Source organism: Neovison vison, chromosome 2 (genome assembly GCF_020171115.1).
Source record: "Neovison vison isolate M4711 chromosome 2, ASM_NN_V1, whole genome shotgun sequence".
Classification (NCBI taxonomy): Eukaryota; Metazoa; Chordata; class Mammalia; order Carnivora; family Mustelidae; genus Neogale; species Neogale vison.
In genome coordinates this window covers 7,678,925-7,704,663 of record NC_058092.1, presented here as the reverse complement: position 1 = coordinate 7,704,663, position 25,739 = coordinate 7,678,925, and the positions used below count along the sequence as shown (strand labels likewise).

The 25,739-nt window shown below is 55.0% G+C and overlaps 1 protein-coding gene across 1 annotated transcript in view; it reads right to left on the bottom strand.

The window, feature by feature from the left end:
- Nucleotides 1-1,159: 1,159 nt before the first annotated feature.
- The window catches only part of PEX14 (peroxisomal biogenesis factor 14), a 138,175-nt gene continuing 113,595 nt past the window's right edge, over nucleotides 1,160-25,739 (bottom strand). The window contains exons 5-9 of the mRNA XM_044237135.1: nucleotides 12,975-13,060; nucleotides 9,290-9,392; nucleotides 8,050-8,147; nucleotides 4,257-4,348; nucleotides 1,160-2,434 (exon numbers count right to left, since the gene is read on the bottom strand). Of these exons, the coding sequence (XP_044093070.1) occupies nucleotides 1,987-2,434; nucleotides 4,257-4,348; nucleotides 8,050-8,147; nucleotides 9,290-9,392; nucleotides 12,975-13,060 (827 nt within the window). The 3' untranslated portion in view covers nucleotides 1,160-1,986. The remainder of the gene's footprint in view (nucleotides 2,435-4,256; nucleotides 4,349-8,049; nucleotides 8,148-9,289; nucleotides 9,393-12,974; nucleotides 13,061-25,739) is intronic.

Here is a 25,739-nt window from a genome sequence, read left to right as displayed (position 1 = left end):
CCTCCGCTCGTTTGTCTCGGGTCCCCCCCACCCGGCTCCCCAACACAGGGGAGTCCCCGCCCCAGACAGGCCGCTGTATCCCCCGCAGACTTGAGAAGCCCGGCTGCTTCGGGGGCAGCCAAGGCGGCAGCCGAGGCGGCAGGGGGCCTCTCACTGCGGGGTCTGCTGGGCCCTAGGGAGCGTGTGGTGGGGACAAGGGACCACAGCGATGCTGCAGGAGATTATGGCATCAAAGGTGACACCTGAGAGCCAGCCAGAGGGTGGGATGGTCAGGAGGAGCGGGAAGAGCTGAATCACCGTCTAGGGACGCTGCATGGTACCCTGGGCCACGGAGCCAGGAATGAGTCTGCAGCGGCGGGGAGGGCACTGGGCTCTGAGCCCCCAAAAGGTGCCTAGGAAGGAGAAGAAATGTTTTCTGAGCCAGAACAGCCCCAGCGCCGAGTCTGTCCCCCGTCAATCCGCGGCCCCTCCTTGCCCGGGGCCACCGGCGGGCGCGAGGCCGGGCAGCGGGCAGCGGCACAAGCGCGGGGGTCAGCAGGCCGGCGGGGCGCGCGCCCACAGCGGGGACAGAGCGCGCGGCGGGGCTCCAACCCCACGGCCACGCGTCCTGCGCTGTGTCTGTCCTCACTCTGTATCTACACAGGCACCTGGAGGTGGCCGTCCCCTCTGTCCCCACGCCCGGCCACAGCACGGGTGGGGGCTTGAGGGGGCGGGGGCTCCTCGGAAGGAGGGTCGCGCTGTTTCTCCGGGCGCAGCTGAGCGCGTGTGAAGGTTAACGGAGACAGGGAGGGAGAGCAGGAGCCGGGGGAGGAAGACAGAGCGAGACGCACACGCGCTCTCCTGGGAGCACACGCATCCATTTAAGGAAGGGGAGCTCATCACACTCCACACCAGGTCTATATACAGTAACATGAGGTCCCTTCTCCTCCTGCATCAGGATGTCACCCTTCGGCCCCGAGGACCACACTCCAGCAGGCAGCGCGCAGCTCACGAAACCCGCCTCGGGAAGGGGACCGCCACCCCTTGGCCCCGAGGGCAGGGCTGCCCAGGCCTGGCCCCCCAACCCCCCCTCAGCCCCAGGGCACACCTGGCACAGCCCCAGGGGAGCCCGGCCACCGGGCACAGGGTACCACGACAGACAGGGAGCCACAGGCAGGAATTAAATAGTGACAACTCGTATTTATTACAATTATATACAGTAGCATCTTGTATTCTGAAACCTCTACCTGATCACACAAATGAACATGTGTTTCTGGGTGGGAAGGGCAGACAGGGAGGCCCTGGCGCCCGGCTCCTACGTGGAAGAGCAAAGCACGTCCCGCCACGGGGTTAGCTGGGCCACAACGCAGCAAGCGAGGACGGCGGAAGTGCAGAATGATTTCATTCGTCTGGAAGGATGACGGGGCACGGGGGGGCCGGGGCAGTGCGTGGGCAGCATCACCTGGACGAGACCTGGCTGTGGGGGGCCCCGGGGGGGCCCCGGCCGAGAGAGAAGAGCACGGGCCTGTGGCTTCCGGAGATGTGACAGGACGGCCCCCTGCCCCCCGTGAGGCAGGACAAGAGGGCGGCAGGACAGCAGACACCCCAGGGCAGCCCTGCCCCCACGGGGACCCGGAGCCCGGTACCTCAGCTACCTCTGGTCATGCACGGGTTCGGTCAGCTGAGAGGCCCGCAGATCCAGCCTGGCCGAGACCTCCGGCCGGGAGCCGGGGCGCAGGGGGGCGGAGCCCAGAGCACTCAGCGGCCCCCGCCGGGCATGAGCCAAGGTCACAGGCCCGTGGGGCCGGGGCCGAGCAGAGGAAGTGGCGGGCTGGGGCTGGCATTCGGGTGAGGGGCAGCTGGCCGCACGGAAATGCGACCCCACGCACAGGGCTCGGGCCCCACGGAGGCTGCAACGGCTGTGCCCGGACACGGGTCGAGGCCGCCCTCCCAGAGCCTGAGAAGGAGCCAGGCCCCGCGTCCCTCTGGCGGGGACCCCCCGGCGGCCTAGTCCCTCTCGTTCTCGTTGCTGGCGCCCTCCGGCCGGCGCAGCTTCTCCACCTGCTCGTTGATCTGCCCGTCCCCGCCCCGGCGGTCCTCCCTCTGCACCCCGAGGCAGTCCTCCTCGTCCACGTGGCTCACGTCCTCGTCCTCCTCGTCCTCCTCGTCCTCCCTCTTCTCCTCCTCGCCCTGCACCTCCATCCGCACTTGGCCCTTGACGTCCACCACGCCCTGGCCCTCCTCCTGGGGGCCCAGCAGGTGGTAGGTGGCCGTGGAGCCCTCGGGGCTGTGGCCCTCCTTCACGGGCGAGGACGATGTGGACTCGTTGCTGACGGGTGAGATGTCACTGCTGCTGTGGTGGTTGGCAGCCGCGGGGCTGGAGGGTGACGGGGTCTTGACCGGGATCTGCCAAGACGGGATCTTGGGAGCTGAGGGCGACGGCGGGAACTGCCTCCTGACAGAGGGGACGAGAAGCAGGGTTGGTGCCAGGGCTCTGGGGCCCTGAGCAGAGCCCCAGGCCCCATCCCCTGGCACAGCGCTCCCCCAGGGCTGCTGAGCAGGGGACAGGATGGAGCTCAGCCCCTCACCTCCCTCCCTGCTGGCTTCCCCAAAAGAAGGCCTCTTGGCCGGCCGGAGGCTGGAGCAGCTGCGGTGGAAGCCAGGGGAGGCCTGTACCGCTGCGGCCCCGACCTTCCCTGCCAGGGACTAGCCACCTGGCCCCAGGGGCTGCCCCCATGGAAGCCCACTCCCCCTGGCCCTTCGGCCCTGGAGCAGGGGCGGTGAGGACGGGGAGCCAGCAGGGCACTGAGACTGAGCCAGAGAATCGGGAACCCAAGCCACACGGCCTCGACTCCATCTACCTTGTCCATGGCCTGGCTGGAAGTGGGAAGACCTGGCCACCGGCCGTGGGGTCAGAAACCTCCCAACCAGAAGGGTAACACTGGTGCACTTTGCCAGAAAACCCCTGAGCTCCACAATGGACAGGGAAGTAGCTTCTCTGCTCCCGCTTCCCCACCCTGGGCCCTGCTCCCGCAGCCCGCAGCCAGCCGGCCCAAAGCCGATTCCACGAGGGACCGGAAGGTCAGGTCCACTTGGCGATGGCATACGGGCCCATCTCTGCCTGAGCCAAGAGGACAAAAGCCTGCTCTCTCCCGGGCACACTGTCCACCAGTGCTGGTCCCAGAACAGCTCTTCCCCTCGGATCCCACAGCACGGAGAGCACAGAGCGACCGCGGCCTAGATGCTAACAAGATGAGCGTTTCGAGCTTTCTCTGGCTCCGACATTCCCCAAAGGCCCACACTCTGTTCCTCTGACCTCCAAGGCTCCTATCTCTGAGGTTCAGAAACCAAGGACGACTCCTCCTGACACACCTCTCTTAGGGCCGCATTCCTTCCCTTCGGGAGGGCCTAGAAGTAGGTGCCTTGGACGACCGGATCCCCCAGTTGGGGCCACAAGACCCTGCAGCCCCCACCTTTGACCCCAAGTGAAGGGCCACCTGGTGCCTTTGGACCCCCTCACGGAGTCCCCACGAAGCCCCGGAGAACTGAGAATGCAGGCAAGGCCACCTGAAGCCCCGCACTGCCCCTCAGGTGAGGTGACCCACTGTCCCAGTGCCCATCCCAGGACGGAGTGGCTCCTGGGACACAGGGCTTGCGGTTTTAAAACCAGGACAAGTGGGTCCCCCTCCACTCAGGGCGGCACTGGTCACACAGCCTCCCCTGTGGGGGTTCACGGATGGTGCCTGCACCGCAGAGGGACAGCAGAAGGAGACCAAAGGAGCTGGGGAGGGGGTGGCTGGCACTGTTTCTGTCCCTGCCTCGAATCTAGAATCCTTCCAACCAAGGACTCCCTGGCCCTTTGGCGAAAAACTTCTCTGGGGCCAAACTGTCCCCGAGCGGCCCGTGCTGGGGCTCAGGACAGAGGAGGAGGTGGTATCTCTGCCTGGAGGCCCTGCTTCAGGATGGGGATGTTCTCCTTCGCCCCAGGTCCTGCATTTTGGTTCCAAGTATCCCTGGGCGAGTCTCGCCAGGGCCGAGGAACTGTTGTGCTGGAGAGCGCGGGGGCACTGCACACGCTCCCCCGTGGACTGGGGAGGGAGGGGGCCTCCCAGGGAGGGAAGGCAGAAGCTCCGAAGATTCCCAAACTCAATGCCCGAGTCGCCCAGCTCCATCAGGCGCCGGATGCACAGGGTTCCTCGGGGAGACGCGCCCCTCCCACGACAGCTGGCCGGGCCCCTGGAGCGCCGGGCCCGAGCCCACGCCCGCTCTCCTCCTACCGATTTAAAAGCAGCCCCTTCAACGAGTTAATTTCCGACTTGAGCTCATTGATATTCTGAGACTCCAGGATCCAGTTGGTAGATGTGGTGGCCTGAAAGTCAAAACACGGGAGAACAAGTATCAGAGAGGCACCTCCCCCCCGCCCCAAGGGGCTCAGACGCCAGGGTGGCAGGAGACGCTGCCGCTTCTAGAGGACCCAGGGCGAGAGTGCGACACCCAGGGCCTGCGTGTCCTGGACACAGACTGGAGACCCCTCGGGAAGGTTCTGCCTCTGGGTCTCTCTGTCCCAGGGATGGCACCCTCTGTCTGGGCATCTGACGATGCTGGCAATTGTGACGCGTACTTAGGTCTGTAACAACGGTATTCGGATTGTGTGGAACAACCGCAACGCAAGGGCCCTTATCCCCAAGAGCAGCAGACAGAAGTGTCTGCAGGAGAAAGTGATCCCCCGTCTGGTCTGGTGTGTGTCACCAAGCGAGCTGGGGGCTGCGAGACCATGTCCCACGGTGTGCCAACAGCACACTGTCCGCTCTGCAGCCGTTTCCGCCCGTGTTTGAAATGTCCCATTAAAACTAAACTAATCAACTAAGTGCATTCGAGTTCCACACGGACTGCTCCCCCGGAGCCAACCTCCCTGGGACCGTGTGAGACAATCCCAGCACACACGGGGGGGAACCCCGGGGCCGAGACCGGCGGCCGCCCCGACCCACGCTGGACAGCCCACCTCGTTCCGCAGGTACTGGGGCGTCTTTACCAAGTGAAGGTTTGTGGGCAGCCCTGCGTCGAGCAAGTCTGTCGGCACCATTTTCCCAGCACCATCTGCTCACTTTGTGTGTCTGTGTCACGTTTCGGCAATTCTCGCAGTATTTCAAACTTTTTCATTATTGTTGTGTTCGCTATAGTGCTCGATGATCAGTGCATGTAACTCACTGAAAGCTCAGCTGACAGTTAGCAATTTTTAGCAATAAAGTATTTTTAAATTAAAAGGTATGCACGTTTTGGGGGTATAATGCTATTACACCCTTAACAGACTATAGAGTAAACATAACTTTCATACGCACTGGGAAACCAAAAAAGTAATTTGACTCACTTCATTGCAACACTGGCTTTACTGTGGAGATCTGGAACCAGACCCGCAGTATCCCTGAGCTGCTGCCCATGCTGGAGGGCCGGGGAGACCGCTGAGCACCTGCCCGGCTGGCCCCCAGCTCCAGCCCCAAGCAGGCCAGAAGGCAGGCTTCGCCTCGGAAGCAGCTTCCCACGCCGCTGGGCAGCCCGTGGTTCCTGCCGCAGCAAGGTCAGGCCCCCGGGCTGTACCCCGCTATCTGCAGAGCTCCAGAACGCGCGGGCCACACCACCCGTCCGCAGCTACCACTTTGGGATGATCCTGAAGGCTCAGCAGAGAAAGAAGCTGTCCCAGGACCTAACGCCAAATCCCTCCCTGAAGAGGGCCCGCGGGAGAAACTGCCACAACCCCTCGGACAAACGCCATCCTTGACCATTTTCCAAATAAACTTCAGAACCACACAAAGATTTTTCTTTGGCAAATCTTGTTGGGTTCGAGGAGAAGAGGAAAGTCCAAACAGTGGTCCCCCAGATGGCAGCTGCCGGTGGCCACGTGGCCCATGAAGTGTTTACGGGCACTTCCAGGTGTGATGGGCCCAGGTGTGTGGGCCGCACCCGCCAGCCTGGAGGTGGGGGGAATGAGTCGTGCAGGACCCAGCTTCCCTGATGCCTCTACCCTGGCCTGACCCAGAAACCGGAACTGTAAGTTCAGGAGAATGTAGGGAGGCCCAGACTGGCAGAGGGGAGGGACCCCGGCTGTTCCCACCACCCTGGCGGGGGTGAGGGTGGGGGCTCTGACCTGGGGTAGGGCCCCCGCTCGGGCAAGCACTCCTCTACAGGAGAAGCCCTGCAGAGGGGCTGGAGGTCTGGGAGGGAGCGCACGCAACCCCCCGCAAACACCAGTCGCCCGCACACACATCCCCTCGGGGTCCTTACTCCAGACCACCAGACGGCACAGACCCAGGAGCCACCGTTCTGGCTTCTCGGAGACCTTGAAAGCCATAGCAGCCCATTAACAAGGGAGCAATTTCCACTCCCCGGCCTACAAAGGACTCAAATTTCCAAACGCATATGGTGCCAGATGCCAGGATTTAGAAATAAAATCTGACATCTGGGGCTTTTTAGCCAGTCTCTTTAAAAAACAGTTGTAGAAAACTCTCAGCCTTCAGTTTTATGTAGGTTTTTTAATTACTTAACGCTCTTCTTTTTCATTTTTTACACTGCTGCAGTAGGAGTTTGGAAGCCAGATATAAAAACTTACATTACAGCTGAGAAAACACAGCTCTGAGTCGCTGGTTTATGGGGTAACCGAAGTCTTCACGCGTTTGGTTCCGACACCACACCAGTGAGCCCCACTTCAGTACAAGAGAGGCTGAAGGGGGCTGGGGACGGGCAGGGCGCGGGGGGCACCGTCAGAGAAGCAAGCACGAGAAAGCCAGAGAGCCGGTTCTCAGCCTCCAAGCACCATCTCGCCCCCAACCCCCTTAAAATGCAACATGTGGTCTTAATCTTAATGCTTAAGGTCTGCAAACAGTTTGCCAATTTCCGGAATGGCTTCTGGCCACTGGCAGGCCACCGCTCCCAAAGAGAATAGAGAGCAGGGTGGGGGCTGTACCCCAGCCTTCCCGGCTGCTTTACGGGCTGCCCGCCCACGGGGAGCACGCACCGTGGCTACAGGTGGCCACGGGCTACCACAGCCATCTGAGGAGGAAGTGCAGGCAACGCACTTGAAGGGGATTCTTGGGGACCCTCTTCATAGGAAGCACCCCGGATCCCATCAGAAATGGAAAGATTCCTGTTTCACTTGGTTTCGCAAATGCAAAAGATTTGAGTGCGGGCTCCCATGCGGCTCTGCGCTGGGCGGGGCTTCTCCTGGGAGAGCCACTCAGAGGAGGTCCCTTGACTGTATGGGCTGTGCGTGGAAGCAGCCAGAAAGCAGCATGGGGAAGAGGAGCGAGTGGGGAGCACAGAGGGTGTCCTGGAGCCCCTGGACCAGTGTCTCTTGGACTGGGTCTGTCCAAGACAGTGCCCCGGGAATGACCCATCACGCACCCACAGACGCAGGCTGGCTGCCGACAGGAGCCAGGCCCTGCTGTGGGCACAGACAATGAAGGTGGTGCCATTACAGATTCCTTTTACAGGTGAGGAAATGAAGACTCAGGAAGGTTAAGGAACTTGCCTGTGCTCACACAGCTAGCCCGTGGCAGACGCAGATTTCAACCCAGGCAGTCTGATCCTAGGCTCTCATTCTGCAGAGACTACTCAGATATGGGCAGTGAGGCATGGAAACTGCCCCGGACGACCCCAGCTGGTGCGCCTTTGGGGGTCACCTGATTTCATGGGACTCAAGAGAGCTGGGTGCAGAGAATCCGCCCATTGTGGCAGACGTCACCTGGCGCCTGGCACACTCCCCCTACTTCCCTGTGACCCAACATGCTGGTGGAGACCATCCTGTGTCCGCCCCAGCCATGTCCAGAGCGTGGGTGTGGGCTCCCGCGGGAGGGCCACAGGCAAAGAGCTGCTTCTCCCGCTCCTGCTAGGAAGGGACACAAAGAGAGTGGCGACCTCCATTCTCTGCAGAGGACGGTGTGGGCCCCTTGCTCTGTACCGGGCATGAGAGAAGACAAGAGTCGGCCCCCATGGAATGCAGTGAACCGGGCACAAAAGCCCTGGTCTGAGCCCCGAGCAGGGCAGACCTGGATCCGGAGAGGGTGAGGGAATGAGTACCTTGGCTGCAGCCAGTTCATGGGCGAGCTCCTGGACCTTCTGCTGCTGCTGAATCAGCAGCTCCTGGACGGACGCTAAAGTCATCTGTAACTGAGTCACTGGGAGGAGAAAGCAGTCGCATCTCTGTTAAATGATACACACGGATTCTTCTCTCTCTGTCCACACACCTAGAGCTGCCTAGATCTGCAGACGCCGCCCCCCCCACCCCGCAGTGCATGTAATTTATCTGCGCTCTGGGCCATCTACCTGCGCCGTAGCTAACCTCTAGCATTCCCACTCCATCTTTCCATTGTGCACTTGTCCGTGGTCAACAGTATATCCGTCCGAAACCTCTCCCCTCCAATTACATGTGCTTATGATTTGCTCGGCTCTGCCGACTTCCGTGCTCCCTCACCACAGCCCCTCACCGCGTCCTGGTGGGACCTGCGGACTCTCCCGTGCTGGCAGAAACACATCTCAGGTCCGCGACCCTGGGAGCGGTTCAAGGCTACAGCCCTGCCCTCCACTTCCAGTCCCGAGGCTGCAGGTGCCCCCCACCACCCCCGATCACGGTGTCAGCGGACCCCATAGGAGCCATGGGCCCCTGGGGCCGACACAGCACAGCATTTCTGAGGGCTCTGCGCACGCACCCTGGCGGGGACAGGCTCCTCCTGCCTGGGACAGTGGCGCTGGAGCTTGCGGGAGTTTTTAGTTTCAGCGCCTCCATCTAGTAAACAAGTTTATAAAGAGGAAAAGCCACCTCTGGTGCGACAGGTCCCAGCTAATCTGGGCCATCGCTGGGGCACCGGGTAATGAACGCCAGCCCCGTGGAGTCGATGACAGAGGAGGTGGCTGGGGTCCTCGGAGCCGCAGTAATTACAGCCTTTCTTGACCCTGAGCTGGATTCTTAGAGGGAAGGGGGAAAAACCGCCGAAAACCCCCCTGAAAACCTCACAGAAGCAGAAATTAAAAATGAACTTTACAGCCCTGAGAAAGGCTGTCATTTTATTCCCCTTATTAATATTCTGAGGTTGGGAGCCTTTCCGTAAAAACATAATTAATTGAGGCCGCGCCGACAGTAAACAAGCAATTTCAAATTAAACCGAAATGACGGCGGCTTCATTTGCAAATGTGAACAGATTCTCAGAGCAGATAAATGAAGTCACCACATAAAGTGGAGACGGAGGGGGAGGGGCGGGGCAGAGAAGGGGCTGCTCGCGGAGGCTCGGAGGGGCGACTTGATGGAGTCATTAATCTTTACCTGTCTGTGCCACGCTGCCACTCAGCTCCGAGAGACTTGCCTCCATCCTTTCCAGGTGCTTCCTGTCCTCTCGGCCACCCATGATGAGAGGGAGCAGGTATCTCTAGAAGGAGCACGGCGGGCATGAACAGCGGGCGCGCACGGGGGGTCATTCTCCAGCCACCTGGCAAATTCTGCCCACCCACTTCTCTCTGTCACCCCTGGGCTTCGGAAACCCGACGCAAACACCGTAAATGAGACGCTTGAAAGTTACGAGGCTGATTAAGATTCTGCATAAGGACGAGGACCAGGAAGTAGGGACAAGTTAAAGTCAAGTCAGTCTATTTTGGGCCCTTTTATTTAATTACCTCCATGATGCTACGTATATTTCTGTAACAAAAAATATTTAAGATTCTGCTTTGAAAGCTGTAAGATAAAAATGTAGAAGGTGATACAAGACAGTGACACCCCTGGTAGCCTCCGGGCAACAGCGGGAGGGACGCTTTCGATTGCACACTTTTCTAATCCTTTAAACATTTTGACCCACGTGAATGATCCACCATTCAGAGACAAATGAGCAAAATAAAACAAACAAAAAATTATTCAAGAAACTAGATGAAAATCTACAGCAGATTTCTGGGCTTTTGGTCCTTTTACGAGGGAACAATATACGGTATTCTGAGGCCAGCAAAGGAGGTCACACCTCAGTTATTTCTAAACTAAGCCTTGAGTCCTCAGAACCCTCGGAACCAGCGTCCTTCGGGTAAGAGTCAGACGCGGTCAAATTCTTCCAGACACAAGGCCAGAAGGCACAGGAAGGGGCAGAACCTGAAGAAACTGACCCTGGGGAGAAGGCAGCAGATGCCACAGGGCAACCAAACAAGGCGGCCCAGAATTTGGGAAGCCCAGGCGAGGATGCGGGTCTTGGAACATTCAGGAAGAAGACAAGTGGGGCGTCGCTGATAACTGGCTGCCTGCTTTGAGGTGGGAAGGGGTGGAAGGTCGGTAGCAGGGCGGCCGCTGGGAGGGCTGGGTGACAGAACACGGGCATCACACCCCAGAAGCTCTGTATTTGATGCCTCTTGTTTCGGAAGCGTGAGCTCAAGTCTCTGGCTTAAATGGGGGGAGGGGGGCAGGCACTGGAGGCAGCAGGGGCCGGCAGGTGGGGTAACTGGCAGGTGGGACCAAAGCACTTGGCTTCCTACTCCATTTGGGGCCCAGATGGGGAAAAAAGGCAGCGGCTTCTCCATTACGGGTTCCGTACTAGGGAAGGAGAAGGAGGGCTCTCTCACTAGGTGTCTGCGGGAAACTCCCTTCAGGAGCGACTCCGGAGTGAAGATCATTATTTAGCAAACACACAGAAGCATTTTCTATTTCGCAAAGTGCTTTTCAACCACTATGTGAGTTATTACCCACAACTGAGCGGAAACTCACCAAATGCAGCCTTACTTTCCAGGCTGAGAGTTTCCCGAGGATAAGTCGGGGATTCTTGCACATGTAACACGCGAAAACCTCTGAGATCAAAAAAGCCAAAGGAAAGAGCACACGCTCCCCTAGCCTACATCGTTACACGGTTACAAAACAAGGTGAGGCCTCTTACCTTTTTTTTTTTTTTAATTTAAAGAAATGAAAAAAATTCTCATCACCACGGCCACTGGTCTTTCAATGTCTCTTGCATTTTTTAAGGCAAAGAATAAAGATCAGAGCTTCATGGGGAAAACTGAGTATGTTTTCTTCACTGCAACAGAACTATGCCGCTTCCAGCAGAACACAGGCTGTCCGAGAGCAGCCAGGGGAACGTTAGGGACCGCTTAGTAGAGCTGGAACAGTATTTTGAGAATTGTGGCTTAGAATTTTACTCTTCTTAGTGACTACACAGCGACTGGAAATAGGCTTCCAGCACACAGGGTAAGGGAAGGGCATCGGATCAAGTGGGGAAATCCCGGGACTGCTAACATTCTGCTTCTGGATTTTTTTTTTTTTTTAAAGATTTTATTTATTTATTTGACAGAGAGAGATCACAAGTAGGCAGAGAGGCAGGCAGAGAGAGAGAGGAGGAAGCAGGCTCCCCGCTGAGCAGAGAGCCCGATGCGGGACTCGATCCCAGGACCCTGAGATCATGACCTGAGCCGAAGGCAGTGGCTTAACCCACTGAGCCACCCAGGCGCCCTGCTTCTGGATTTTTGACATGGAAATTTCCACTTCCAAGAATAGACGTTCCGCTGAAAGAAGTATACTCTGCAACAGCCCTGTCACTAGCTTTTGCAGAAGTCAAAAATTAAAAATCCCGGAGTTGAAACACGTCTCACGTGCTCAAAGTGACAACAGTGAGGCCGGGCGTCCATTCAGCTTCTAAGGGCGGGAGCTGCAGGCGGCATCGGGAGGAAAGAGGCCTTCTCTCCAGGAACAGCAGAGAGCAAGTCCTCTGGCCACTGTTTTGCCTTTTATCTCCGGGACCTACCCTGGCTCTGCATCCTCCAGAGAAGACCTGCCTGCTTCTAGTCAAAGTTAGTCTCTGGTAGTTTGTACCTGGTTAGTATTTGATATCAAGGAAGTACGTGTTCATTTCATGCCTGCAGTTCTGTGGGAAGCAACCAAGACTGGGATTCTGAGGGTTGACTATGAAGTTTGGGGGAAAAATCCTAGATTTACATGGATGCCAACACAATACGTAGAAGACAAAACCAGAGCCCGTAAAAAAGACCCGAGAACAGCACAGAGAGTGGTTCCCGTGTGCCGGGCACATGGACGGTCCAAAGGAGCTTCACCACAGCCTTGTGAGGCAGATACAACTGTCCCCATTTTACATATGAGACCACTGAGCTCCTGCTAAGTGGCAGAGCCGGGATGCAACACAGCCGCTGGGCTCCAGTGCCCCTGCTCTCAACAACCTTGTCATTCTGTCTCTTTAAAATGTTCCAAAGAAGGGGCGCCTGGGTGGCTCAGTGGATTAAGCCACTGCCTTCGGCTCAGGTCATGATCTCAGGGTCCTGGGATCGAGCCCCGCATCGGGCTCTCTGCTCGGCGGGGAGCCTGCTTCCCTTCCTCTCTCTCTCTCTGCCTGCTTCTCTGTCTACTTGTGATCTCTCTCTGTCAAATAAATAAATAAAAATCTTAAAAAAATAAAATAAAATAAAATGTTCCAAATGGGGCACCTGGGTGGCTCAGTGGGTTAAAGCCTCTGCCTTCGGCTCAGGTCATGATCCCAGGGTCCTGGGATCGAGCCCCGCATTGGGCTCTCTGCTCAGCGGGGAGCCTGCTTCCCTTCCTTTTTCTCTGCCTGCCTCTCTGCCTACTTGTGATCTCTGTCTGTCAAATAAATAAATAAAATCTTTAAAAAAAAAAATGTTCCGACTACTCAGCGTATGCTGGGCACTGTTCTAAGTACCCGACACGGCCTGCTGATGGACGGGCCCCACGGTCACTCTGCACAGTGGGGACTCTGAGGAGAGATGCCCAGAGTAGCAGATGAGCAGGGTCTGAAGTCGTCAAGGCACCCACCCAGGTGGTGGCAGGGGACGGAGACTGAACCAGACGCCTCCCGCAGAAAACGTGATCCTGCGTACTCTGCCCCCGGGCAGCCGCTCTCCTGCCATCGCGCTCCAGGGCTGGGCACCTCGACACAGATCAACCTCAGGACGGGGGTGGGGGGGTGGGGGGTGGGGCTGAAGGCTCGGGTGGGGGGCACAGGGAAAGGCGGACGTACCTTGTAGAGCTGGTGAAAGCCGAACGCGATGCCCGCCGTGATGACAGCCAAGGCACCGTAGTCTCTCCATCGGGACCCGACGGGGCCTGAGGTTGGGGGAAAAGGCGCATCAGGAGAAGTGCACGCGTCCTTCCGGGCAGGGGAGGGCACGGGCACTATCTCTTAATCTCGAAGGACCAGCAACTGCGACACGCAACTGTAGGACGCAGCACGTGCCAGTGGCAACAGCGGCCTGGCCGCGTCCCCTTCTTCGGTCCAGGCTCTCGGAACAACCCGCCTCAACCGCACATCTGCTGGGTGGAGGTGGGTAGCCAGGAGCCAAGTCCCGGGGCGGCAGTCAGGTGGCAGAGGTGATCTGCAGACCTAGGCCATGGTCTCCACTCTCCGGGAACAAAGGGTCCTGAGAGGCTGACACAAACACACTTGGGTGTGCATCAATACGCATTCCCACACCCCAGTGCAGACAGGGATGAGCTAAGAGCCACCTCAGAAGAGGGGAGGGACAAGGAAGAGACAGAACCATCTGTGTGTTCGAGACTTCACGAAGCGCCAGCTGTGTGCCCGACAGTGCTGCAGGCCCAGGGGCGTGGGGTGACGAGACCCCGGTGCCCTGGCCTGCGCCACCCTGAACTGTGTAGCAGGCAGCTGACGAACGACGGAACAAAGTGACTCCAGAGAGTGACCAGGAAGGTTCAGTGCGGAGGGGGGCCTGGCAGGTCCATACAAGTCTTGATCTTGGGGTCCTGAGTTCGAGCCCCACACTAGGTGGAAATATTACTTAAATAAATAGAATCTTTAAACAACAACAAAAAGAAGGCCCAATGGGGCCATGTTGGGGGGGAGGGCCAGAGAGGGGAGCCGGGGGTGGGAGGGTCTTGGAGGAGGCAGACACTGAAACATGTGGGGTCCCAGGGACAGAGCTCGAGGAAGGGGGCAAGCAAGTGCCAAGGCAGGGGTTGACGGGGCTCAAAGGAGAGAAGGCAGCTGGTGTGGTCCAAGTGAGCAAGTGGGCCTACCCAAGAGGGGAGATGGGCGAGAACCGAGCGGAGTCAACCGAGAGGGAGTCGGGGGAGGGGAGAGGTGGGACACCCAGCAGCCAGGTGGAGAGCGGGGCCACCCGATCATCGGTCACAGGCAGTGGGGTCACTGAAGGCTCTGAATCTGGGAGTGGCGCAGTCAGCGTACATTCCGGGAGAACAACGCCGGGTCCCTCGAGGGGCGATACAGGTTGGGCGGGGACGGACGCAGAAGTGGGAAGAGGCTCCCGCCAGGGGCTACAAAAGGTGAGACCAACCGGGAGAGGACAAGAGGCTCAGGAGAACAGAGGCTGCTGCTGGGGGGGAACCAGACACGGGCAGCCAGTCCCCCTGCACGAGCAGGCCCCCAGCCTGGGGCTCTAGAACACCATCTCAGGGGCTCCCCCGACTCCCGAACAGAATTCCAATCCCACAGGAGAGCAGAGGTTTCTACCTCATGATCTTTCCCACGGACGGTTCACAAAGGGCTTGCATGTCCACAATCTCCCCGGACGCTTTGCCTCCTCTCAAGGGATCGGCCACGAAGGCACCGCACACCATTTCCAGAATGATCGGCGGGGCAGGAACGCCAATTGGGTCTGCAGAATCAGACCACAGTGCCCACGGCAAGTTCTCCAGAGGGCGTGCACCCAGGGTCTGCTGTTATGACAAGGAAGCTAGGGTCTGGACGCACATTTGGGAGCAAAAAAGTGAAGAGAGAAGGGCAGCAGCTGTCCCCAACTTCCTGAAAACTGCACCGCGGCTCCCGGAGCAGAGCGCCGTGGGCACCTGTGGGGACAGACACCGTGTGTCTCAGCCTTCACCTCCCCCCACACCCACAAACTCGCCAGGTACGCGTCATATCCTGGCATCTCCGGACAAAGGGAAACAGGAGAGGGACCTTCTCCAGGCTCAGTGGCAGGGGGACCCAAGGGGCAAAGACCTCCAAGGGGCGAGGGAGACACTCCCACCTCCTGGAGCTGCTGAATGGGGTTTCAGGAGGCAGACGGGACTGTAACGCAGGGCCTGGAGGAGTAATAAATTTCAGATTTTTTTTTTAAAGATTTTATTTATTTATTTATTTGACAGACTGAGATCACAAGTAGGCAGAGAGGCAGGCAGAGAGAAAGAGGAGGAAGCAGGCTCCCTGCTGAGCAGAGAGCCCGATGCGGGACTCGATCCCAGGACCCTGAGATCATGACCTGAGCCGAAGGCAGAGGCTTTAACCCACTGAGCCACCCAGGGGCCCCAGAAAGAGATTTTTAAATCGTCCCCCCTGGGAGCTGAGCCGGTCCACTCGCACCAGAGTGTCTCTAGGTAGAGTGCCTTCCCCTCACGGCCGCCAGCACCATGGGCTCATCACACCGGACAGCTCCCGTACTAAACCAGAAGAGACGACTTCAAGCCCGTTTTCGTTTGCACACACTTCGCTGTGAGGGAGGACCGAGCATCCCTGCAGTACCTGTCCTTTTTGGCGTATTGTGTACGATCCCTACTCCCCTACTCAATGTCTTTAGCAATGTCCTCATTAATTTATAGAAACTTCTTATACAGCTGAATGCGGCTTTCAGGAGGCAGAGGTGACAGTGATGGAGGAGCCTGGAAAATAAGCCCCCGTCTCTGACAGAAGTTGCAAAGGTCCGGGACACCTGGGGGGCTCAGTCGGTTAAGCGTCTGCCTTCGGCTCAGGTCATGATCCCAGGGTCCTAGGACTGAGTCCCGCATTGGGCTCCCTGCTCAGCGGGGAGCCTGCTTCTCCCTCTGCCTGCCATTCCCCCTGCTTGTGTGCTCGCTCGCTCTCTCTCAAATAATAAATAAAATCCTTTTAAAAATTGCAAAAATCCTTCCCAGTATATTTTTCTTTTGACTCTGCTTATGGTGTCCCCTGGTGTGTAGCGTATCCATGTTTATATAAATGCATCCGTCCACTCTCGCATGGGCTCTGGGGTGTGGGTTATGGCAAGCCAGGACATCCCCGCTCCCTCCCAGGGTTGTGTAGTGACACGCAGGGTCACAGAAACTATCTCCAGAAAGGAGCTCCACCGGGGTGTCTGGGTGGCTAAGTCTCAGTCGATTAAATGTCCGACTCTTGATTTCGGCTCAGGTCATGACCTCAGGGTCCTGGGATGGAGCCCTATACTGGGCTCCGTGCTGGGTGTGAAGCCTGCTTGGGATTCTCTCGCTCCCTCTCCCTCTGTCCCTCCCCCGACTCCCTCTCTTAACAAGAAAGAAGGGAAGGAACTCTGCGGCTCTGCTGTGGGAACACCCCCAGGCAGCAAGCGTCTGTGTGGCGAAGCTGCGACTCAGGAAATCGTAAGCTCTGAGACCACTAGGACCGTGGATGGACATTTCACCCTGACCTGGAGGAGCCAGGAGGCTCTGAGTTCCGGACAACCTTCTCGTTTGTCTCATTCCAAGTCCACTCTGCTCTGAGTGCCCTGATACAACACCCAACATCCAGCACGAGCTCATTTTTAGGAGGAAAAAGTGGAGACAGAGTAACCTTATCACTCTTGGAGAGAGTCGCTGGCCAGGAGGGCTCTCATCCATGCACAGAACATCCATCCGTGCTGTCAAAGTCATCAGAGAGAGCACCTTCAAGACAGGCACGTGTCCAGAATTCTGTATTCACCACCGACTTCTCAAATCCTCCCTCAAAACCTTGCAAGAGAACAGCAGCAACCGGGCAAGAAACTAACAAAGCCGAAGTCGGCCTGGGTCCTTCTTGCCGCAAACGTACGCTGTCTTGAGAAGCGCAGCCTCTCGTCCCGTGCGCAGGAGCTGGACGGCTGAACAGGTACTGGCAGTTCACGGGTTCGAGAACCAGAGCCCGGCGACAGCTGCAGCGGCCTCCCCAGAGCGCTGACCTCGTCAGCACCAAGCAACACCTGTGGCTCCCTGCCGGCCGCACCCTTCGCCCGCCGCACCGCACCTCGTTCCTGACATGCTAGCGTTAAGAACATTTTATTGCCCCTTGGTTTTCATTATTAATGAAAAGGGACCAGAATGATCTTTCCTAAAGTTCAGAGAGTCTATAAAGACAAGAAGCTGAAATGCCATTTTACTCGTTTTGGAGATGTGTGATACAATTCTGTCTTGTGGCGAAATGAAAAAAGAGAGAAACGAAGACGGAGGGAACTCTGACCTGCCGCACGCCTTGCAAAGGGTAACAGACGGGGGCTCGCGGGAAAGTGTTCGATGCGATCCCAAACTGGCTCAGAGCCCCAGCCGTGACCATCCGGAGTCCTGTCTGCCACCGACCCTGGGGCCCATCTTCCCCAAAGGGGGTGCAGACCCCCACAAGAGCACGGAGAGCAGGGCAACAGGTCCCCACGCTCCTCGAAGGTCCAGAATTTTATAGTCGAGGGCAGAAAATGGGGCCGGTCACTTTTCCGCTCTCACTCAGAAGAAAGGGGAGTGGAAGGAATGAGCTTTTTAAAAGCTTCAGAGCCTCCAGTCTGGAAGCAGAGTCCTGTCTGCGTACAAAGCCGACACGAAGCCCGAGATCAGAGATCCCGGTTCCACACCACCAACCCGACGGCTCCCGAGGACGTTCTCCTCTTCTCATCAAGCACAGGCCACTTGACTGAAGGTGGCAGAGCTCTGCTACATTGGAAGAACAGAGGAACAATGATATGTTTACTGTCGCTCAGGTTCAAACTGTCCCCAGCACTCCCGCAACAGGCGCGACCAGCTCACGAGCTGAACGGCCCAGTATTTTACCAAGACCCCATCACTGGCAGCAGGTGTCTCTCCACACGGGCATTGCGGGCCCTGCTCCGCTGTCTCGGGCAGCAATGAGGTCCGAGGACAAACGCGCAGGGAGAAGAGCGTGGGGTTCTTCGAACCTCAACGGCTTCTCTGACCTCCCAAGGACCCTGTCAGTTAGCGGAAGCTTGGGCACTCTCCGCGGAGGTCCGGCTGCCCAAAAGCAATTCCAAAGCATACGGCGGCCCCATCGGGGGCAGGAGAGACACACCCCTGGGACTCCCTAACCATTCCGTGAACACACGTAAACCTTTAGTTAAACCTCCGCTGACCAAGAAATTCTCACCTAGTAGGCGAGAACAAACATCGGGTAGCACATGTGGGGCTGGCAATCCCACACACACCACAGCAATGTTGAACTTGAAGCCACCTGGTCATGCACCTGGACTCACGGATGCCGTGGAAATGCCGCATCCGCTAACGGGTCATCAGCAGTGAAGAGCTGGAGACGGCCCAAGATCGTCCTGCTGCGGCAGTCTGAGGAGCTTCTGACCACGCAGAGAAACTGTCAAGTCCTCGGGGAGGCCGACAGCCTGAGCGCGGGGCAAGGTCCCCTCCACACTCCCTAAGGCTGGGGCTGTGATGCCACACAGTGCCGCATCTAGCTGCTCAAATCATCCCAACAAGCCACCCTGAAAATTAAATAAGACAGGCTCCTCTACAGCAAGGTCCTGGCATCAAGCCAGTCTGCCAAACCTGGCCTTGTTACGGCACGGAGGGGCGGGGCTGGCGACACACGGGACAGTTGTAACAGGTGGAGCTGCGGGGGGCTGGCCACCGTTGTGGGGGGCTCACTGAGGCCCACAGCAGAGCATGGTCGGCGGCAGCCGGAAGGACACACCGACCGGAGAGCAGGAGCTAGAAACACAACAGCTCTGAACAGAAGCACCTGGACAGCTGTGAGGCAAAGACACCACAGTAGCCCCACAGCAGTCACCACTGAAAATCCAAGGCCTGTCTTCACGTGAACATCCTGTGAAAGACAATCTTCCCACTTCCCATGGGCCACTACGCTATCCCCAGTGTCATCTTCAGGCAGGAAGGACACTGACAGTCCTATCTATATCCTCACTCACAGATTAAAATATATGAGCTCTGATTAAACTGTAAGAATTCAGAAGAGCCCAGGATCGGCCCAGGTGTATCTAGTCCAGGATTCTTCTGACGAAGAGGCCCACGTAATTCTACGGGGAAAGAATAATCTGTGTAACACCTGTGCCGGGACAAGTGGAGAGCCACGGAGGGAGGAAACCGAATCTCGACCCTCCCCTTGTGTCATACGTAAGCATGAACTCAAAACAGATCACACGCTGAGGCCAAAAAGCAAAAACTCTAAAGCTGCTGTAAGAAACCAGAGAAGAAAATCTTTGGGGTGGGCAAAGACATCTTAAAAAACAAAAAGAATGAGCCATAAAAGGGGAAAAAAAGAATAAAATGGACATGATCAAAAGCTTGAATCGAGGCTTTTCAAAAGACACTGCCAAGAAAACAAAAAGGAACATCACAGACTGGGGGTGGGGGGAATATCTGCAAAACGTGTACTTGATAAAGGGCTATCTCCATACAACTCGACAATAAAACGACATGATCTGGAAGTAAGTGCAAGATTGGAAGAGATGATCCATGAGAGACCTATGCATGGCCAATAAGCACATGAAAATATCACTAGTAGTCATTAGAGAGATACAAATTAAAAGTACAATGAGGTTCTATTACACACGTATTTCTAGGATGGCTAAACTTAATACCTGAAAATACCAAGTGTAGGCAAGGATGCAGAGCAACTTAAATTCTCCTGCATTGTTGAAGTGAGTGTAAAATGGTGTAACCACTTTGCAAACTAGTCTTATCATTTCTTACAAAGTCAAACATCCACCTAACGTGTGGCTAAGGCAATCTACTCCCAGGTGTGAAACCGAGAGAGAAGGAAGCATGCTTGCACTTGCACGTGAATGTTCACAGCAGCATTCATTACTCATAAGAGCCCCAAACTAGAAACCCAAACAACTATCAATGGTCGATGGACAAATTGTGGTATATCCAAAGAGCGAAGTAATAGGAGTTAGCAAACTGCCCACTTGGCTAAGCCCCACCTTGGCCTACTTCTATACAGTTGTGAGTTCAGAATGGTTTTTATATTTTAAAGGAATGGGGGGGTATATGTCACAGAAACATGTGTATTTGTGTGTGTGTGTGTGTGTGTGTGTGTGTGATCTGATCGGCCTATATATCTCAAAGGATCAGTCTCAAAGAATTACCTTGGGGTAAAGAAACTAGACACAGAAGACTACCTGCTATATGACGCGATTTACGTGAACATCTCTGGAAAACTGGAATTGCGTGATCCAAAGCAGACTGCTGGTTCGAAAGAACCTGATGTTGGGGAGAAGACCGATGCGGGGCAGGGGGCACAGACACTTCCTGGGGTCATGGGAATTTACTATATTGTAATTGTAGTGTTGGTGACATGAGTTAAATGAGTTATAACTTGTGAATTCACCAAGCTATACACTTAAAATTGATTCTTTTTTTTTTTTAAGATTATTTATTTATTTGCGAGAGGGAGAGAAAGCATGCACACACACAAGCAGGGGAGGGGCGGGGGAGAGGGAGGAGGAGGCTCCCCGCGGAGCAGGGAGACCAGTAAGCGGCTTGATCCCAGGACCCTGAGATGATGACCTGAGCCAAAGACAGATGCTTAACTGAGCCACCCAGGCACCCCTAAAATTGATTAATCTTGTGTATAAATCATACTTCAGGGGCACCTGGTGACTCAGTGGGTTAAGCCTCTGCCTTCAGCTTGGGTCATGATCTCAGGGTCCTGGGATCGAGCCCCACATCAGGCTCTCTGCTCGGCAGGGAGCCTGCTTCCCCCTCTCTCTCTGCCTGCCTCTCTGCCTACCTGTGATCTCTGTCTGTCAAATAAATAAATAAAATCTTTTTTAAAAAATCATACTTCAAGAAAGCTGACTAGAAAGAAAAATTAAGAAAAATCCAGAAATACAAAACTGCCATATGACGAGCAACTTAACTCCCAGAGATCTACGCAAGAGGACTGAAAACATACACCCATGTCGGACTTGCACACACGTGCTCTCAGCGGTGTGGTTCAGGTTGGCCAAAACTGAAGGTAACCTAACTGTGGGTCAGCCGGTGAGCTGCTAGACTCGAGACGGTCTGCCCATACAACGGGTGCCGAGAAAAGCAATACAAAGGAAGTGCTGCTGGATGCCAGCCCGCGGGAAGCCACAAAAGCGCTCACTGAAAGGAGGCAGGCACGGGAGAACCACATATAGGATGATTCCATTTACCAGAAAGGTCCAGAAAAGGTAAATTTACAGCGACAGATTAGTGCCTGCCTGGGGTGGGTGGTGAGAGTCTCAGTAAACAGACACAGAGGATCTCATCTGGGAAGGAAAGTGCTCGCACTGATTACGAGTGTGCCACTCAGTAAGACACGGAAAGTCAGGAACTGCACCTTTGAGACGGGTGAGTGTTACGATATGTAAAATGCACTTCGGTAGCTTCGTGTAAAAAATTTTTATTATCATATGGTTTCACTTATTTGTGGAGCATAAGAAATAACATGGAGGACATGGGGAGATGGAGAGGAGAAGGGAGTTGGGGGAAATTGGAGGGGGAGATGAACCATGAGACACTATGGACACTGAAAAACAATCTGAGGGTTTTGGAGGGGCGGGGGGGTAGGAAGTTGGGTGAGCCTGGTGGTGGGTATAGTGGAGGGCACGGATTGCATAGAGCACTGGGTGTGGTGCATAAACAATGAATTTTAGTACACTGAAAAGTAATTAAAAAATAAAAATTTAAAAAAACAAAAAAATTAAAAAAAATTTTTTTTAAACCTCTCCAACGTTGGGGGAAGTAAAGTTATGACAGATAAGACACCCAAACCGTAAGCTGTAAAAACCAAAATGAAAACAACAACGACAAAATAAAACAAAACAGAAACCCCAAAGATAAACGGAAATCATCAGTTTTTAAACCCTTTCCAAAAGACAATGTCAAAAAGAAAAAGGTAGCCATGGGCCACGAGGAAATCCTGACAGACATCCCACAAAGCACATGAATCCAGAAGATGGGAAGAACTCTTCCAACTCAAGAAGATGATTAAAAATTGGCAAAAGATGGGAACAGCCGCTTCACCGAAGAAGTTATGCAAATGCACATTGAGCACATAAAGAGACGCTCAACGAGATTAGCCATCCCGGAAACGTAAACTCAAAGCACTATGAGATACCACTGTATACTCGTGAAAATTGCTGGCGTTAGAAAAGACGGAAAACATCCAACAGCGAGGCTACGGGGCGACCACATCTTTCACACATTGCTGATGGGGATGGGAAATGGTGTTACCACTTTGAAAACAAGTTTGGCAGTTTTTGTTTGTTTGTTTTTTAAAGATTTTATTTATTTATCTGACAGCGATCACAGGTAGGCAGAGAGGCAAGCAGGAGCAGGTGGCGGGGGAGAAGCAGTCTCTCTGCTGAGCAGAGAGCCCGATGCGGGGCTTGATCCCAGGAACATGAGATCATGACCTGAGCTGAAGGCAGAGGCTTAACCCACTGAGCCACCCTGGCGCCCCGAGTCTGGCAGTTTCTTACCGAGATAGACATTCACTTAACGTATGAGCCAGCAACTCCACTCCGAGGCATTCACCCAGGAGACATAAAAACATACAGACTTGCACACGAACATTCGCAAGAGCTTTGAGCATCATAGCTCAGAGCTGGAAACAGCCCACAGCCCCACGGCTGTCTGCCGGTGAACGGACAAACATGGCCCATCCCCACCACGGAATACTGCTCAGTAGTAACAAGCAGTTCTGTACAAGCGGTAAATAACAAGTACCGCTTTGCACGGTGACTTGAATAAAGCTCAAAAACATTATGCTGAGCGAAAGACCAGACCAGAGAGAGTACATACTGTATGAGTCCATGTATAAAAAACCCCAGCAAAGAGCAGTCTAGTGAGAAGCAACGGATGGCAGACCAAGGGTTGCCCCAGAATCAGGCTGGCCGGGAACAGGGCACAAGGGAATGTTCTGGGGTACCGCCAATGTTCTACAGTGTGGTGATGCCCACATGGGAGTGTCCACCTGTCGAAGCTCAGAATCATACAAATAAAATACATGTGTTTTATTTTAGGTAAATTATACCTCAATAAAACTGATTAAGAAAAAAAAAAAAGGTTAGAATTTTTAAAACAAAGAGAAGAGGTAAAGGGAGCCAGCAGTGACTGAACAGCAGCTAGCAGTGTGGACTCTGGGTCCTCCCTCTGCTCGGCGGGCAGCTGACACCAAGGGGAGAAGCAACACCTGAGAATTCACATTCAACTTTTCTTTTTTTAAGATTTTATTTATTTATTAGAGAGGGAGATCACAAGTAGGCAGAGAGGCAGGCAGAGAGAGGGAGGGAAGCAGACTCCCCACTAACCAGAGCCCAAAGTGAGGCTCGATCTCAGAACCCTGGGATCATGACCTGAGCCAAGGGCAGAGGCTTAACCCACTGAGCCACCCAGGCGCCCCCACATTCAACTTTTTAAAGTGCCCCCCCCAGCCATTTCTGATACCTACAAAAGAATGTAACATTTATGTAAGTTATGAAGCATGACGAATTAGCAATCCTAAACCCAGCTACTCTACCAGCTAAAGCTGTTCAAATACCACTGAAACCAGCCATGTGCTCCTCTCCACCCAAGGGAAACCAGCATCCTGCAGTCAGTGTGTTTTCTAACTCAAACCTTCTGCGGGATAGAAAAGCTGGGAACGTGCCCACCAGGACAAGGACTGCACTTCCCAGCCTCCTGCGCAGAGGGTGTGGCCGCGTGTCCTTAGAAGGCTGGCCCTTCTCCCTCCTGTCCCTCCTCGTGCTGGCTGGACGGCAGAAGGGACAGCGGGGGCTGGAGCTGTCCCACCGGAGCACGGGCCGGCTGCCGGCCAGGTGTCGGGGTGCAGAGCACGTTCACACAACTGAGGAATAGTCTTCCATCTCGTTCAAGGCCACTCTTGTCTTGGGTTTCCTGTTGTTTGTTGCAGAAACTTGTAAAACGAACACAGGCCGCGCTGTGGGCAAAGACACAATCCTACCCACCACCAGCACCAGAGACGCTTTCCGCGGCCCAAGAAACCTAAGGCTTGGCTTCCTTTACTTGGTTCTTTCCTGCAACACTTGCCCTCCTCAGTGTCTGCAAATAGCACTTATGTGGCACCCGCATGGCACCGCAATGGGGGAACCGCAAAGCACAGAACACACAGGGTGCTCGCTCTTGAAATGCTAAACCACTTATTAAACCAATCACATGGACAACAGAAAAAATATAATCTCCTAGAAATTAGAGAAATACTTCCTTCAATACACAAGCCAAACCCTCCTATGTAAGTCAAAAGCGAGATGTGCCTTCAGAAATTCCGAAAGCTGTCCCCATCGCCCCCAGCAAGATGACACCGGTTAGTCCTCGCTGGACTCCCGCAAGCACTGGGCTTTCCTCTAAATGGTCAAACGGCGGCCTCCCGAAGGCAAGGCCCGTCCTCCGCTCCCGCCGCCCGCGTGGCCGAGCACACGGGAGGCCCCACTCGCTGGCTGCCTGGGAAGCCCCCCAGCCCCGCTGGCGGTGTTACAGGAACAGCCTGTCGATTCCCACGCACATCTCCACTACCCCCCACCCATTCAACAAGCCCTTTCAGGGCTGAGGCTGAGTGTTGGGCTACAGATTTTGAAAAAAGAAAAAAAGCCTCTAATTCCAGGAACTCCGACATAAAATACAAGTGAATACACACTTAAGGGTAGTATGGCAGGAAACAGGGGACTGAGCGCAGGCCGAAGGGAACCTCCGTCCTGCTGGAACAGAGGCATCTGAGAGCGTCCCTGGAGGAGCTGGCGGCTGCCCCCGACCCTGAGGGACAGCAACGAGCTGGCGGGCAAAGAGGGGAAGGCACTCTGGCAGAGCATCTGGACAGCCCCTCACACACTCCCAGAACACCTTCCCGAACTCTCCACGCAGCATCCTCTCAGATGATACCCGTAATTTTCATATTAGTCTAAGAATAATAAGGTCAGACAGGTAATACAGCCTCAAGAATGATTAGGTGACACATTTTGATGTAAAAAAAAAAAAAATCAATGTACTTCTGACGGTCCACATGCCTTTGCCTTACCCTGGTTGCTCTTACCTGTCTTGGCTGGTCAATGAACTGACCATGTCCCCCTCCACCCACCCAGTTAAGCCTCTCCTGAGGTCTGAGGTGCCCCTTTGCCTCATCTGCACCACTGGCTTCACCTGGACCTACTTTGCAGGCACCGCTTTTTGCTTAACTGCCTTTTCTGCTCAACAAGAAAAACTAGAGGAATCAACTAAGTCTTATTAATCACTTCACCGCAGGGGTCTAGCACAGTGCCTGGCCCACAGCAGGAATAAAATAATAAATGCTTGCTCAGTGAATGAAGATATTCAAGGTAAGTATAGGTGCTAAACAGGGCTATGAAGAAGCACAGTGAGAAAGAACCCACACTCTCGAGATTTCTAATCAAATGTCAAAGCCTTTCAATAACCTCACACACGTACATCCTAACTGAAGCTATACAGGTCACTCTTTGAAAGACCTAAGTTGGTTAACAAAGACAGTGAGGGAAGATATTTAAGCCTAAGAAAAAAAATATTATCCTACAAAATTTACAATGGCCCTGCCTAAATCCCAAAGCTACCTTGCTTCTTGTTTCTTTGGGAGGAAAGAAGAAAAATCAGCTTGCAGCAAATCAATCAAGCACTTATCAGAACTTTACGTGCAGGACTGGGTAGGCGCTGTGGATATACACAAGAACCAATTCCTGATTCAAAGCTGGACAAAAAGAAAGAAAATGAGAAGCAGAGAACATCAGATTTCCTCTCGAATCCCAGTCTGACTTTCCAGAGCTCTGCCTGAGTTTCCTCTGAGCCCTGACAACACTGGTTTATTCTCACACCA